General features: G+C 44.6%; 1 protein-coding gene across 4 annotated transcripts in view; it reads right to left on the bottom strand.

The window, feature by feature from the left end:
• upf2 (UPF2 regulator of nonsense mediated mRNA decay) overlaps window positions 1-14,528 on the bottom strand; it is a 136,719-nt gene that overhangs the window by 92,816 nt on the left and 29,375 nt on the right. For all 4 annotated transcript variants that reach the window (XM_038811917.1, XM_038811915.1, XM_038811916.1 and 1 more), the window contains 2 exons: window positions 12,814-13,593; window positions 188-348 (listed from right to left, as the gene is read on the bottom strand). In XM_038811917.1, the coding sequence (XP_038667845.1) occupies window positions 188-348; window positions 12,814-13,593 (941 nt within the window). The remainder of the gene's footprint in view (window positions 1-187; window positions 349-12,813; window positions 13,594-14,528) is intronic.

A 14,528-nucleotide genomic window follows, 5' to 3' on the forward strand; every position in this document is an offset into this window, starting at 1 on the left:
CGCTACCGGCATTTTTATTGAGAATGGCGGCCACTGCCTTTTAAATGAGATGGAAATGAGGCTGCAGGCTGTGTGTAGACTACTGGCTGCAATACAAAATTCTCATGGAATCGGGACACTGTCACATAATTGTGTTTGCACATTATCCTCTGCCACTAAAACAACAACATTCTGATGGGTAATTCACCTTCCTGAGCAGATTTATCATGGGGAAGTTCAGGCATGTTCTCATCCAACAAATCAGCCAGGCTCTGTGTATTTGCCAACAGCTTCTGGTATGAGGTGGCAAATTCTTCATACTGCTTGTGCCGATCTTCACTCAGCTCTCCTTTTGAATGCAAGATTCGCCTAACAGAAAAAGACCCCACAAAAGCAAAAGTTAAAAAAGACGTTTCATCAGAGAGCTCGATTCTGCTGTCAAATTAAACGTGTGATACACAAATATTAGTCCCAAGACAGCTAAAAAATGATCAACTTTGATAACCAGTTGAGGAACCACCTTTGTACGCACACGTTACTGAAACAGCAATTCCCAAATAGGTAGCAAGTACTGTCTCATTTTACTCAGCCCCGAATAAAAAGCCAACATTTTAACTGACAGGACATAATGAATGGGTTATACTAATGGGAATAAAGAACACTGCAAATATCCACATGACATATAGATCTTACTGATAAAGCAATCAGGTTTCACTCTAAATTACTTTAAACAAAGCAGATTTTAATGGATCTAAAGCAGATCCGGCATAGATTTAGTTAATTCTTTCTTGACTGGGATAGTTGTGAATTGACCAACTAAAATCACAAACCTTCTACTACAATGAGGTTAGCAATAGCAAAGTTACTATAACTGGCACGTTTATCCTAGACTAGAATAAAACTGAACCAAATGCTTGAACAAGCTGAAGCCCGATTAAATTCCCACACCAACTTTGGGAAAGTCGATAACCATTACAAAATTTCAAAACCAAATCTGTAACTTCAAGCTAAATTTCAGTTCAGAAGGAAATAGATTATTCAAAACTGCCTTGTACTGCAAAATAAATTTGCAAACCTATTATTTCATAAGGATGAGAATACCCGTTATGCTTGGGACGTAGGAAATATTCTGGCCAAAACGCAGCACCCAGTAAGTCTACTTGGCACCTTCCCAGTCAACCAGGAGAACAGAAGACAAAAGAGGCTTCCAAGAACAATAACTCGAAAGCTAAACCACATGAGGTAAAGTTTATGATTGTCGACTTTAGTGCATGCAGCAATTGATAATCGCACTGAAGGATTCTTAGAAAGAGGACTGAGGTTTACTGGGTCACGATTAATAAAAGGTGTCATGCACCAAAAGCCACCACACAGAAATTTCCACCAATTCTACCCTATAGAAATTAATACATATTGAAAAGTTATTGGATGTTCCTCTTGACTGAGTAGAGAAATAAGGGCTGTCCAGCAAGAATGGGCTTCTGGTACAGAATGCTAATTAGTGGAAAAATAAACATACAAAAATCATTTATTTTACTTCAGAAAATCTCTAATAACTAATTAAAGGTAGTTAAGACAATCCCCCAAGAATGGAAGTCAAAATGGAAAATAATTTAGAAAATACATTCAAGGCAGAGCTCCTTAGTAGATTAAAGAAAGTTTTACATTAATATAACATCCGTCATGACATCAGGAGAGGTTTTGATGGTGTAAATAAGAAACAACAGTTCCAGCAGCAGAAGGGTTAGTAACCCGAGGACACAGATTTAAAAGTAATTGGCAAAAGAATCAGAGGGATGAAGAGGAGAAAGATTTTTACATCGCAAGTTCAAACTCATGTTGACAGGGAGAAAGCATTCCCATTGGCGGAGGATACAGAACACGATTTACGGTGATTGGCAAGCGAAGCAACAACGTCATGAGGAAAAACATTTTCTTTTTTTACATAGAGCAAGTGATTAGGATCAGGAGTGCACTGCCTGAGGGTGTGGTGGAGGCAGATCTAATCAAGGCTTTCTAAAGAGAATTGGATCATTATCTGAAGGTAAATAATTTGTAGGGTGACAGGGAACAGGATAGGGAGGGGAACCAGGGAAGTTGTTCTTGCAGACAGCCATTATGGACACGAATGAAAATGAAAATCGGTTATTGTCACGAGTAGGCTTCAAATGAAGTTACTGTGAAAAGCCCCTAGTCGCCACATTCCGGCGCCTGTTCGGGGAGGCTGTTACGGAAATCGAACCTTATTGCTGGCTTGCCTTGGTCTGCTTTCAAAGCCAGCGATTTAGTCCTGTGAGCTAAACAGCTGAATGGTCTCCTTCTGCGCTGTAACATAGAACATAGAACAGCACAGCACAGAACAGGCCCTTCGGCCCTCGATGTTGTGCCGAGCAATGATCACCCTACTCAAACCCACGTATCCACTCTATACCCGTAACCCAACAACCCCGCCTTAACCTTACTTTTTAGGACACTACGGGCAATTTAGCATGGCCAATCCACCTAACCCGCACATCTTTGGACTGTGGGAGGAAACCGGAGCACCCGGAGGAAACCCACGCACACACGGGGAGGACGTGCAGACTCCACACAGACAGTGACCCAGCCGGGAATCGAACCTGGGACCCTGGAGCAGTGAAGCATTTATGCTAACCACCATGCTACCGTGCTGCCTTATAGAATAGAAGGGTTGTAGAATTTTTACAGCACAGAAAGTGGGCTCTTCAGCCTATCATGTTCGCTTCAGCCACCAATAATCAATTTTCATCCCCTATTCCAGCATTTGGCCCGAAGCCTTGCATCCTATGGCACAATGTACATAAGAACATAACAACTAGGAGCAGAAGTAGGCCATCTGACCCCTCGAGCCGACTCCGCCATTCAGTGAGATCATGGCTGATCTTTTGTTATCTCAGCCCCACTTTCCGGCCTGAACACCAAAAGCTTTAATCCCTTTATTCTTCAGAAAACTATCCATCTTTATCTTAAAAACATTTAATGAAGGAGCCTCAATTCCATAGATTCACAACCCTTTGGCTGAAGAAGTTCCTCCTAAACTCAGTACTAAATCTACTTCCCCTTATTTTGAGGCTATGCCCCCTAGTTCTGCTTTCACCCGCCAGTGGAAACCACCTGCCCGCATCTATCCTATCTATTCTAATTTCCTTCATAATTTTATATGTTTCTATAAGATCCCCCCTCATCCTTCTAAATTCCAACGAGTACAGTCCCAGTCTACTCAACTTCTCCTCGTAATCCAACCCCTTCAGCTCTGGGATTAACCTAGTGAATCTCCTCTGTACACCCTCCAGCGCCAGTACGTCCTTTCTCAGGTAAGGTGACCAAAACTGAACACAATACTCCAGGTGTGGCCTCACTAACACCTTATACAATTGCAGCATAACCTCCCTAGTCTTAAACTCCATCGCTCTAGCAATGAAGGACAAAATTCAATTTGCCTTCTTAATCACCTGTTGCACCTGTAAACCAACTTTTTGCGACTCATGCACTAGCACACCCAGATCTCTCTGCACAGCAGCAAGTTTTAATATTTTATCATTTAAATAATAATCCCTTTTGCTTTTATTCCTACCAAAATGGATAACCTCACATTTGTCAACATTGTATTCCATCTGCCAGATCCTAGCCCATTCACTTAACCTATCCAAATCCCTCTGCAGACTTCCAGTATCCTCTGCACTTTTTGCTTTACCACTCGTCTTAGTGTCGTCTGCAAACTTGGACATATTGCCCTTGGTCCCCAACTCCAAATCATATATGTAAATTGTGAACAATTGTGGGCCCAACACTGATCCCTGAGGGACACCACTAGCTACTGATTGCCAACCAGAGAAACACCCATTATTTCCCACTCTTTGCTTTTTAGTAATTAACCAATCCTCTATCCATGCTTTACCCTTAATGCCATGCATCTTTATCTTATTCAGCAGCCTTTTGTGTGGCACCTTGTCAAAGGCTTTCTGGACATCCAGATCTACCACATCCATTGGCTCCCTATCTACTGCACTGGTAATGTTCTAAAAAAATTGCACTAAATTAGTTAGGCATGACCTGCCCTTTGTGAACCCATGTTCTAAAAAAATTCCACTAAATTAGTTAGGCACGACCTGCCCTTTGTGAACCCATGCTGCGTCTGCCCAATGGGACAATTTCCATCCAGATGCCTTGCTATTTCTTCTTTGATTCCAGCATCTTCCCTACTACCGAAGTTAAGCTCAATGGCCTATCATTACCCGCTTTCTGCCTACCTCCTTTTTTAAACAGTGGTGTCACGTTTGCTAATTTCCAATCCACCGGGACCACCCCAGAGTCTAGTGAATTTTGGTAAATTATCACTAGTGCATTTGCAATTTCCCTAGCCATCTCTTTTAGCACTCTGGGATTCATTCCACCAGGGCCAGGAGACTTGTCTACCTTTAGCCCCAATAGCTTGTCCATCACTACCTCCTTCGTGATAACAATCTCAAGGTCCTCACCTGTCATAGCCTCATTTCTATCACTTACTGGCATGTTATTTGTGTCTTCCACTGTGAAGACCAACCCAAAAAACCTGTTCAGTTCCTCATCCATTTCCTCATCTCCCATCATTAAATCTCTCTTCTCATCCTCTAAAGGACCAATATTTATCTTAGCCACTGTTTTTTGTTTTATATATTTGAAGAAACTTTTACTATCTGTTTTTATATTCTGAGCAAGTTTACTCTCATAACATATCTTACTCTTCTTTATAGCTTTTTTGTAGCTTTCTGTTGTCCCCTAAAGATTTCCCGGTCCTTTAGTCTCCCACTAATCTTTGCCACTTTGTATGCTTTTTCCTTCAATTTGATATTCTCCCTTATTTCCCGAGATATCCACGGTCGATTTTCCCTTGTTGCTCTTTATGCTCTCCTTAATTTTCTCTGTTTTAATTATGCTAGCTCAAGAGTCGCCAGGTAACCTTTTGATACCGCCACAAGGTTCAAAACCGAATACTGATCAAAGACTCGATGCACCAGTTAGTAAGTTTGAAATCAATGCACATTTATTTGCACACACAGTCAATTATACTCATGTACAAACTCTACTCACTAAACTACAATTACTACTAAAAGCCGATACTTAGCTTCGGGTGCCCACTCAGTCAGAGGAACAATGGCCATTGTCCGGTTCTGATACTGCTGGCATCGAACTGGTATAGAATAGTAGCTAGGAGCACCTATCTCGTAGCGTGCGTTGACTTTAGACTTACTTGGCTGGTCTCTCGTCGCTGAGAGCCAAGGCCAAGATGATGAAGATGAAGAAGAGCGATCTGTCTTGGGGGGAACTGCTGTACCATTTCTACATGCGTCCGTTATTTCTTCGATTATTGCCTGCCCCACCATAATGTTACTATTTGGTGGCCTATAGATTACTCTTATCAGTGACTTTTTCGCCTTACTATTCCTGATTTCCACCCAAATGGATTCAACCTTATCCTCCATAGCACCAATGTCATCCCTTACTATTGCCTGGATGTCATCCTTAAATAACAGAGCTACACCACCTCCCTTACCATCCACTCTGTCCTTCCGAATAGTTTGATACCCTCGGATATTTAACTCCCAGTCGTGACCATCCTTTAACCATGTTTCAGCAATGGCCACTGAATCATAGTAATTTACGATGATTTGCGTCATCAACTCATTTACCTTATTCCGAATACTACGAGCATTCAGGTAAAGTACACTTATACTGGCTTTTTTACTTCTGTTTTGAATCTTAACATCTCGATCAGTAATTTCTCCCAAGCTATATTTCCTCTTAACCTTTCTCCTAATTTTCCTTGTCGTTGAACCCATATCTTCATGTATCAACCTGCCGTGTCGCTTACCATTTATGTTGTTACTTCCCGTTTTATTCCTTTTAGTGTTACTGGGCCTATTCACTGAGCTACCCTCAGTCACTGTACCTTGTACTGTCACCCTTTTTGATTTTTGACTGTGGCTTTTCTGCCTTGCACTTTCCCCCTTACTGCCTTTTGTTTCTGTCCATGTTTTACTACCATTCAACTTCCTGCATCGGTTCCCATCCCCCTGCCACATTAGTTTAAACCCTCCCCAGCAGCTCGAGCAAACACCCCCCCAGGACATCGGTTCCAGTCCTGCCCAGGTGCAGACTGTCCGGTTTGTACTGGTCCCACCTCCCCCAGAACCTGTCCCAACGCCCCAGGAATTTGAATCCCTCCCTCTTGCACCATCTCTCGAGCCACACATTCATCCTATCTATCCTGACATTCCTACTCTGACTAGCTCGTGGCACTGGTAGCAATCCTGAGATTACTACTTTTGAGGTCCTACCTTTTAGGACCTCAAGCTTGTAGGACCTCATCCCATTTTTTACCGATATCGTTGGTGCCTATGTGCACCACGACACCTGGCTGTTCGCGCCCCCCCCCCCCCCCCCCCCCCCCCCCCCCCAGAATGTCCTGCTGCCGCTCCGAGACATCCTTGACCCTTGCACCAGGAAGGCAACATACCATCCTGGAGTCTTGATTGCGTCTGCAGAACCACCTGTCTCTTCCCCTTACGATTGAGTCCCCTATCACTATAGCCCTGCCATTCTTCTTCCTGCCCTGCTGCGCAGCAGATCCAGCCACGGTGCCATGAACCTGGCTGCTGCTGTCTTCCCCTGGTGAGCCATCTCCCTCAACAGCATCCAAAGCGGTATATCTGTTTTGCAGGGAGATGATCGCAGTGGATACCTGCACTACCTTCCTACTCTTGCTGTGTCTTTTGGTCACCCATTTTTTATCTCCCTCAGTAACTTTCACCTGTGGTGTGACCAACTCGCTAACCATGCTATCCACGACGTCCTCAGCATCGCGGATGCTCCAAAGTGAGTCCATCTGCAGCTCCAGAGCCGTCAAGCGGTCTAAAAGGAGCTGCAACTGGACACACTTCTTGCACGTGAAGGAACCAGGGATAGTGGACGTGTCCCTCAGCTCCCACATCGCACATGAGGAGCATAACACGGGTCTGGGATCCCTGCCATGTCTTAAAACTTAGGTTAATTTATACAGCTACAATTCCAAAAAACGAAAGAAAAAATAAATAAATTAGACAATGTAAAGAAAAACTACTTACTGTCTAATTGCTTCTTAAATGTTGTGAACATTCCCGCCTCCACCAACCTTTCAGACAGAGTTCCTGGTTCCAACCAGCCACTGGGTGAAAAAGTATTTCCTCACATCCGCTCTAAACCCTCAAATCCCCTCTAAATCTCCTGTGTTTACCTTAAATCTATGCGGAGGTTATTGACCCCTCCGCTAAGGAGAAAAGTGCCTTCTTATCCAGGTCCATCAATTTTATACACCTCAATCAGGTCCACCTCAGCCTTTTCTGTTCCAAGGGGAAAAAACAGCCTAACGAGACTTTCTTTATAGCTGAAACCCAGACTACGTCCAGGTGAATCTCCTTTGCACCCTCTCTAGTGCAATCACATCCTTCCTATCGTGTGGTGACCAAAACTGCACACAGTATCCCAGCTGTGGCCTCACCAGACTTTTATACAGCTCCATAACGTCCCTGCTCTTTTTTTGTATGCCTTGGCTAATAAAGGCAAGTATCCCATATGTCTTCTTAACCACCTTATCTACCTGCCTTGCTGTCTTCCCCAAATCTATTCACTCAAGGTCCCTCTGTACTTCCTTGGGTCCTAATTCTGTAAAATATTATAATCTGGAATGGGCAACCTGAACAGGCAGTGGAAGCAGATTAAATAATAATTTTCAAAGGGGTAAATACTTGGGACAATGACCAGATATTCTGCTTCAGCAATGTTCATTGAAAAATAAACATAGGCCAGGACAACGGGGAGAACTCCCCTATTCTTAGTAAGTGGGATCTCTACCACCCACCTGAGAAGCCAGACGGAGCCTCAGGTAAACATTTAATCTGAAAGATGGCATCCCCGACTTCGTCAGGAACACATAGAAGGGTCAGCCTAAATTACGTATTCAAGCCTCTGCAAAGTCCCACTGAAGGGGGCAGGGATGAGATATAAATTCCCAGTGCAGCCATTTGTCAATACTGAAACATTACAAAACAGTGGGAGAAAGGCCAGCAACAACGTCAAACTGAAAGTGTGAAATCATTAACTGTATTGCTGGCTATTAACATGTCCAAGAGAACACCGCAAAACACTTATATTTCACATGCCAAAATTATGCACTGCCAAAATTCTGATGACATGATGATGGAGATCAGATTTTAAACATGCCACTTCTGATGAAAATGGTTACAATAAATAATTGATTCTCAAATGGTTCAGTTCTTGCGATTGTAGGAACTGATTAAAATTACAAAACATATTCAACAACAAGATGGAACAAATATATTGCAAAATAGTAAGATTCACGTTGAATTTGCACAAAATGTTGCTTAGGTCACAGTTGGAAGTTTTGTGTGGAATTCTGGGCGACTGTTTATAAACATCGATAGTAAAGGCGTGGTAAGCATACAGTAAGGATCCAGCCACAAAATTTCGAGAGTCAGGGCCACAGCAATGAAGGGTTAAAAATGGGGCCTTTTTCTGAAAATGATTAACAGTAAGTAGGTAACCAAATACAGATTTTCAAATCTGTTGGCTGGGATTTGAATTCCCTCTAAAAATGACTGCAGCTTCTGGAAGTCGGGCATTTACAGATTAATGCGAAAATCCTGAAGTTGCAGTCTGTCGCTCAGGCAGACTCCGACACGGGTGATGGTACACTGCTCTCAAAGCTGCCAACCATGGAAATCAGTGAACCTTTCTACCCCCACACATCAGCATTTCAAAACCCTTAAACAGTTACACCCGGTTTAGACAGCTGTACTAGTTTTTAAACAGCAATATGATTAATAAAATTTGATAAGCAACAGAACTGGCACTGAAAAAAAATATTTGTGCAGTGTTTTATGATTAACTAACAGATTTTTTTCGACTTAATTTTTAATTTAAAAAAAATTTGTTTCAGAATATCTTAGCTTCTGAATGGCCTCCTTCCGCACCGTATCACCTTTGCGATTCTGCGATGGATCATCCCAGGTGCTTCCCAATCTTCAATTTGCTCTATGTAAAATTTTTGAAAAGTGATTTCACGACTACTATGTTTTCAGTTTGTGTCTGTGAAAATTCTTTAACATGATTGGCTGTTTGGGCAGCCTGATGACATCACTGCAGCACTACACTATAAATTCTCAGTAAAGAATGCTGGCTTGTTAAACCATTTGAGGGCAGTGAGATAAAAGCACAATTTGTGGAACTGAGGTTACATCTCGGCCACACCAGGAAGGGTGGCAAAATAAATTCCTTCAAGGATATTAATAAACCACTGGCTTGCAAAAATTACTAGTGAATCACGAGATTAAAACACTGTAATGAGAACAAACATTTTTTATAAAAGAAACACTCCAAATGAGTGCAGGCACTGATTAATTGAACCAAAATGGAAGGCAGGCTGAAATAAAAACTGAAAGAGCTGGAAACACTCAGCATTTTCTGTTTGATTTCAGATCTCCAGCATCTGCAGAGTTGTGAACAAAGCCCAGTCCATCACACAAAACCGCCTCCGATCCACTGACTCTGTTTAGACCTCCCACTGCCTTGGGAAAGCGGGCAGCATAATCAAAGACCCCTCCCACCCGGCTTACTCACTCTACCAATTTCTTCCATCAGGCAGGAGATACAGAAGTCTGAGAACACGCACGAAGAGACTCAAAAACAGCTTCTTGCCCGCTGTTACCAGACTCCTAAATGATCCTCTTATAGACTAAACTGATCTCTCCAATCATCTTCTGTACTGAGTAGCACTATTCCGATGCGCCGGAGGAGGCAAGTTAAGTTCCTACGGGACTACGCTCTGGGGGACCCATGAGGCCATTGGAACTTGGGTGGATACACCTGTGAAACGGATTGGAGGTGCTGTACTCAGGGAGGCAGGAGAATCGTTTATGTTTGTAACGGGTTATTTTGGCGTCCCCCCCCCCCCCCCCAGAGTTGGGAGCAGTATTTGATGTCTATTAACATGTGGAATTTTTTGGTGAATAGCGTTGGCGTGAGGGGGATGAAGGAGTATGGGAGGGCACAAAGGTTGGGTAGGGAAGAGGTGACGGACAGAGATCTTGGGAGGGAAGAAGCTACTGCCTTGGGTGGGAGGTCACCCTGCTGGCAGGTAGGCCAGTTAACGGTAATGAAGAGAGGGAGAAGTGGTGGAGAGAGGGGAAAGGGATGATTTTCTTTGTTTGTGACTGGGGGACTGGGTAGGGGGGGTGGGGGGGGGGAAGAGAATGGTCGGTTTCTGGTGTTTGGGTTGGAGGAAGGTACGGTGGTGGTGGGGGGGGGGGTTGCTGCTATTGTAGAAGCTGGCGTGGTGCAGTTGGTTCGGGGGGGGCAAGGTGTGGGACTGGAGGGACTCATTAAACAGTAGTTGATGGCGAGGAGCGAGGGAATTGTTGGGGTTTATGGAGCGAATGGGAGGGGTGGGGCCTTGGGAGGCCAAGGGCGAAGGAATTCTCGTTCTTCCCGCATCTTCACCGCTTGTATTTTTGGATTGATTTTTGTGCGCTGGATAAGAAGTTGCTGGCGGGTGTGGTTGGGTCAGAATATTCAGCGATCGTGGTTTTGGGATCACACGCCGCACCAGGTGGGCTTGCGAGTGGAAAGAGGGGGTTCCCAACGGCCGCAGTAGAGGTTTGATGTGGGGTTACTAGCTGATAAGGGGGTTTATGAAAGGATTGGGGTGGCTATACAAAATTATGTGGAGCAAAATAAGATGGACGAGGTCTCCACCTCCGTAGTGTGGGAATCATTGAATGTGGTGATCAGGGGGGATTTTGTTATGATCCGGGGGCATAAAGAGAAGGGGGAATGACAAGAAAGTCAAAGTTGAGACCAATTTAGAAGTGGATAGGAGGTACTCAGCGGCCCGAGGACGCGTTGCTAATGGAGAGGAAGGAGCTCAAAATCCATCTGGAGCTCACATCTACAGGGAAGGATGTGGGCCAGTTGCATCGGGTCAGGGGTCTCTATATGCACATGACCATTTGCCCTATATTACAAACCTGGTGGAGAGCTTTGATGGGATTGTGGGGATATTGGGGGAGTTTGGCTCGGATCAAACTTAACATGGGAAGAAGCGAGGTATTCTCAGCGAGGACAGAGGGGTTGCCATTTCGGCTGGTTGGGGCGTGTTTCCTGTACTTGGGGTTACAAGTGGTGCAAGTTGGGGCCCGATTGCACAATCTAAAATTGGCGAATCTGGTGGAGAGGGTGAAAGAGGGTTCTTTTAGGAGGTGGGATGTTTTGCCGCTGTCATTTGCTTGAAGGGTTAAAATGACGGTTCTGTTGAAGTTTCTGTTTGTCTTCCAAAATCTCCCAATTTATGAGCCCAAATCTTCTCCAGTAGGGTCAATAGGATGATCTCAGAGCTGACATGGTCGGGTAAGGTACCCCGGATCTGAAGGGCATTCTTGGAGAGGGACTGATGGACTGGGTGGGTTGACATTGATCGAACCTGCTGAATTATTACTGGGTGGCGAATGTGGAGGTGGTCAGGGAGTGGGCAGTAGAGGAGAGGTTGGTGTGGGGGCGGATGGAGAAAGTAGAGTAGAGGAACAAGTTTAAGGGCGCTGTGATTGGCACCTCTTGCGTTCTTGCCGGACAGATACTCCACAAGCCCGGTGGTGGTATCAGCACTAAGGGTATGGAATCAATGCTGGCAGCATTTAAAGTTGGAGGGGATGTCACTATGGATGTTGATTTGTGGCAATCACTGGTTTGTGTCGGCAGTCCTAGATTCCATGTTTTGGACGTGGGAGGGGGCGGGAAGAATACTTTTGGGGAGGAGAGTTTGTAGAGTTGGGGGGGCTAGAGGCGTACCGACTACTGAGGAGGAATGGGTTTCCATATCTGCAGGTCAGGCACTTTGTTAGGAAATAGTAACATTTCCGAAGCTACCACCCCTGACATTGCAGAATAAAATTTTGTACGAGGACCAGGGGGTGGAGGGTATAGAGGCAGGGTTATGGAGTGAGGCTCTATGGAGGGTAACCATGTCCTCCTCATGTGGGTCCCATCCAATTTAAGGTTGTGCAGAGGGCGCATGTGAAGAATGAGTCGGTTCTTTTCAGGAGTAGAAAATAGATGCAGGCGGCGCACAAGGGGACCGGCGAACCTCATCCACATGTTTTGGAGGAAGTTGATGGAGTTTTGGGACGCCTTTGTGGAAACTATGTCGAAGGATCTGGGGATGAAAGTGGCTCCGAGCCCGTGGGTGGCAATATTTTGAGTTTCGGAAGATCCGGGAGTGAAGGTGGGGAGAGAGGCCGACGTGTTGGCTGGCTTTTGCCTCCCTGGTGCAGATATTGTTAGGGTGGCGGGACTCAGAGCTGCCTAAAGAGACGGTGTGGCTGAGTGACTTGGTGAAGTTTCTGCCCCTGGAAAAGATAAAGTTAGCGATTAGAGGTGCAGATGAGGGGTTCTTCTCGAGGTGGAGGTTCCTCATAGACTTCTTTAAAGAGTAGTGAAACATCAGCGGGCGGCGGGGGGTTCTCTTTGACAGGGTTCTTTAGTAATTATAGGTGGATAACGGGGCAGTGGTGGGACAGAGGGGCTCGGGGGGGGGGGGGGGGGGGGGGGGGGAGGGAGGGGTGATTTGTGAAGGTTGATTTCTGATGTTATGTCTCATTGTTTTCTGCATAAAATTGCAATTGCTTCAAAAAAGATCAATAGGATTGCCAACTTCATTAGTAAGTTCACATAACACAGCAAAAATCCATCAGTAATATCAACACATCTGAAAACAAAAAACAGAATCACCTGTTCTGTCTCTCCAGATTCTGTAGCTCTCGGTGGTCTTTTTTAAGATGTTTGGTCAGTGAAGTAAAGTACTCCCTCAGCAGGTTCATGAAGGGCTGCTGTTTCTCCGAGCTGATTATCTCGCTGGGAGGGAAGCTGAGGTTATATTTCTCAGAGGCAAACTTCATCTTTCTGGTCACCAGACTGGCAACATCATCACCGCAATGCCGGCAAAAACTGATAATCACAGAGACGTGAGTGTGAGTGTCACGATCAGCATAAATGATGTTCTTGAGTTGTTCATAGATGAGTGACAGGCCTTCTTTGTCGGTGAAGATCCCACAGATTGTTAGTTCTGCAATGAAGCGCATATCAGTCCTTAGTTTGCTAATGTTTGGAGTTTTCTCCTCCTTCCTGGCTTCAAAATGCTTTCTCCAGCCTTGTAGAAGCAATGGCGAAAAGTCAACATATCGCAGGTGAAACAGGCAGCAAAGGTGAACAGCACAATTCACATCAGATAATTTCAGTTTAGCTTCTACAACGGATGCAACAGCTTCTGCAATGTACTTGCTCAAGTTAAGCATATTGAAATCACTGGAGAGGGAGTCTCTTTGCTGCTCAGTAATAGTTCTGAGCTTCTTGACAAACGCAGTATTTTTCTTCAGGCTCGAGTCCAGCCTGGTGAAGAAACTCTCCTCTGGACGGTTCTCATGCGCAATCTGATTCTTACTGCGGAGTTCTAATCTTGTTTGATGACGTTCCCAAGCCTCTTGATGTAACTGATATGCTTCCTCCATCTCCCTACAAAATGAGAAGAAAAGTAAGTCTCTGAAACTGATTTCCAGCATTAAAAATGTGTTTATTTCCAATTATTTTAAACATAAAATCTCGGAGGGAATTCATGAGATCATTCTAAAGACCGTGATGGGTAAGGAGGGCTCTTCAGCGTATTTGCTTCACCAATTCAAAGACAACCAAACACGCCATTGTCCTATTTTAGGAATCATTTGTTTCTACCTATTTTGATTAATATAATCAGTTGTTTCCACAAGGCTGTCAATGTCTCAGCAATTGCATATATTTTAGTTCAATAACAATTCTTCATTATACAAAAGCAACAAAATACAGAACAACATTAAACAGTAACAGGTAAAATACAGTGAAATCACCGGCATTTCACCATTACAAAGAAACAGACCAAAACCTGGCACATGAACAGAGTGCATAGCACTAGAATCGTAAATCCACAAGGAGACGGTACCGTACCATACATGCAGACTCCAATACATTACAATATAACTATACAAACAGATAACCACAACATTACACCTACATGAGGTAATCAATTTCAGAATTAAAAAATACAGTGACCATGACCCCCCCCCCCCCCCCCCCCCCCCACGCTCTGCATGCCCCGCTCCCCCGCACTCTGCATGCCCCCCCCCCCCCCCCCCCCGCAGGGTGTTATTCCTCGTACGCCTTTGCACTCAGTATCCTCTCACACACAGTACGATGGTGTCCCTCGTGCTCAGTGTGCCTTCGCAGATGTTGGTCCACCATGTTCTAGGTGCCCTCGTGCTCGGGACATAAGAACATAAGAACTAGGAGCAGGAGTAGGCCATCTGGCCCCTCGAGCCTGCTCCGCCATTCAATTAGATCATGGCTGATCTTTTGTGGACTCAGCTCCACTTTCCGGCCCGAACACCATAACCCTTAATCCCTTTATTCTTCAAAAA

This window comes from Scyliorhinus canicula, chromosome 11 (genome assembly GCF_902713615.1).
Source record: "Scyliorhinus canicula chromosome 11, sScyCan1.1, whole genome shotgun sequence".
Taxonomy (NCBI): domain Eukaryota; kingdom Metazoa; phylum Chordata; class Chondrichthyes; order Carcharhiniformes; family Scyliorhinidae; genus Scyliorhinus; species Scyliorhinus canicula.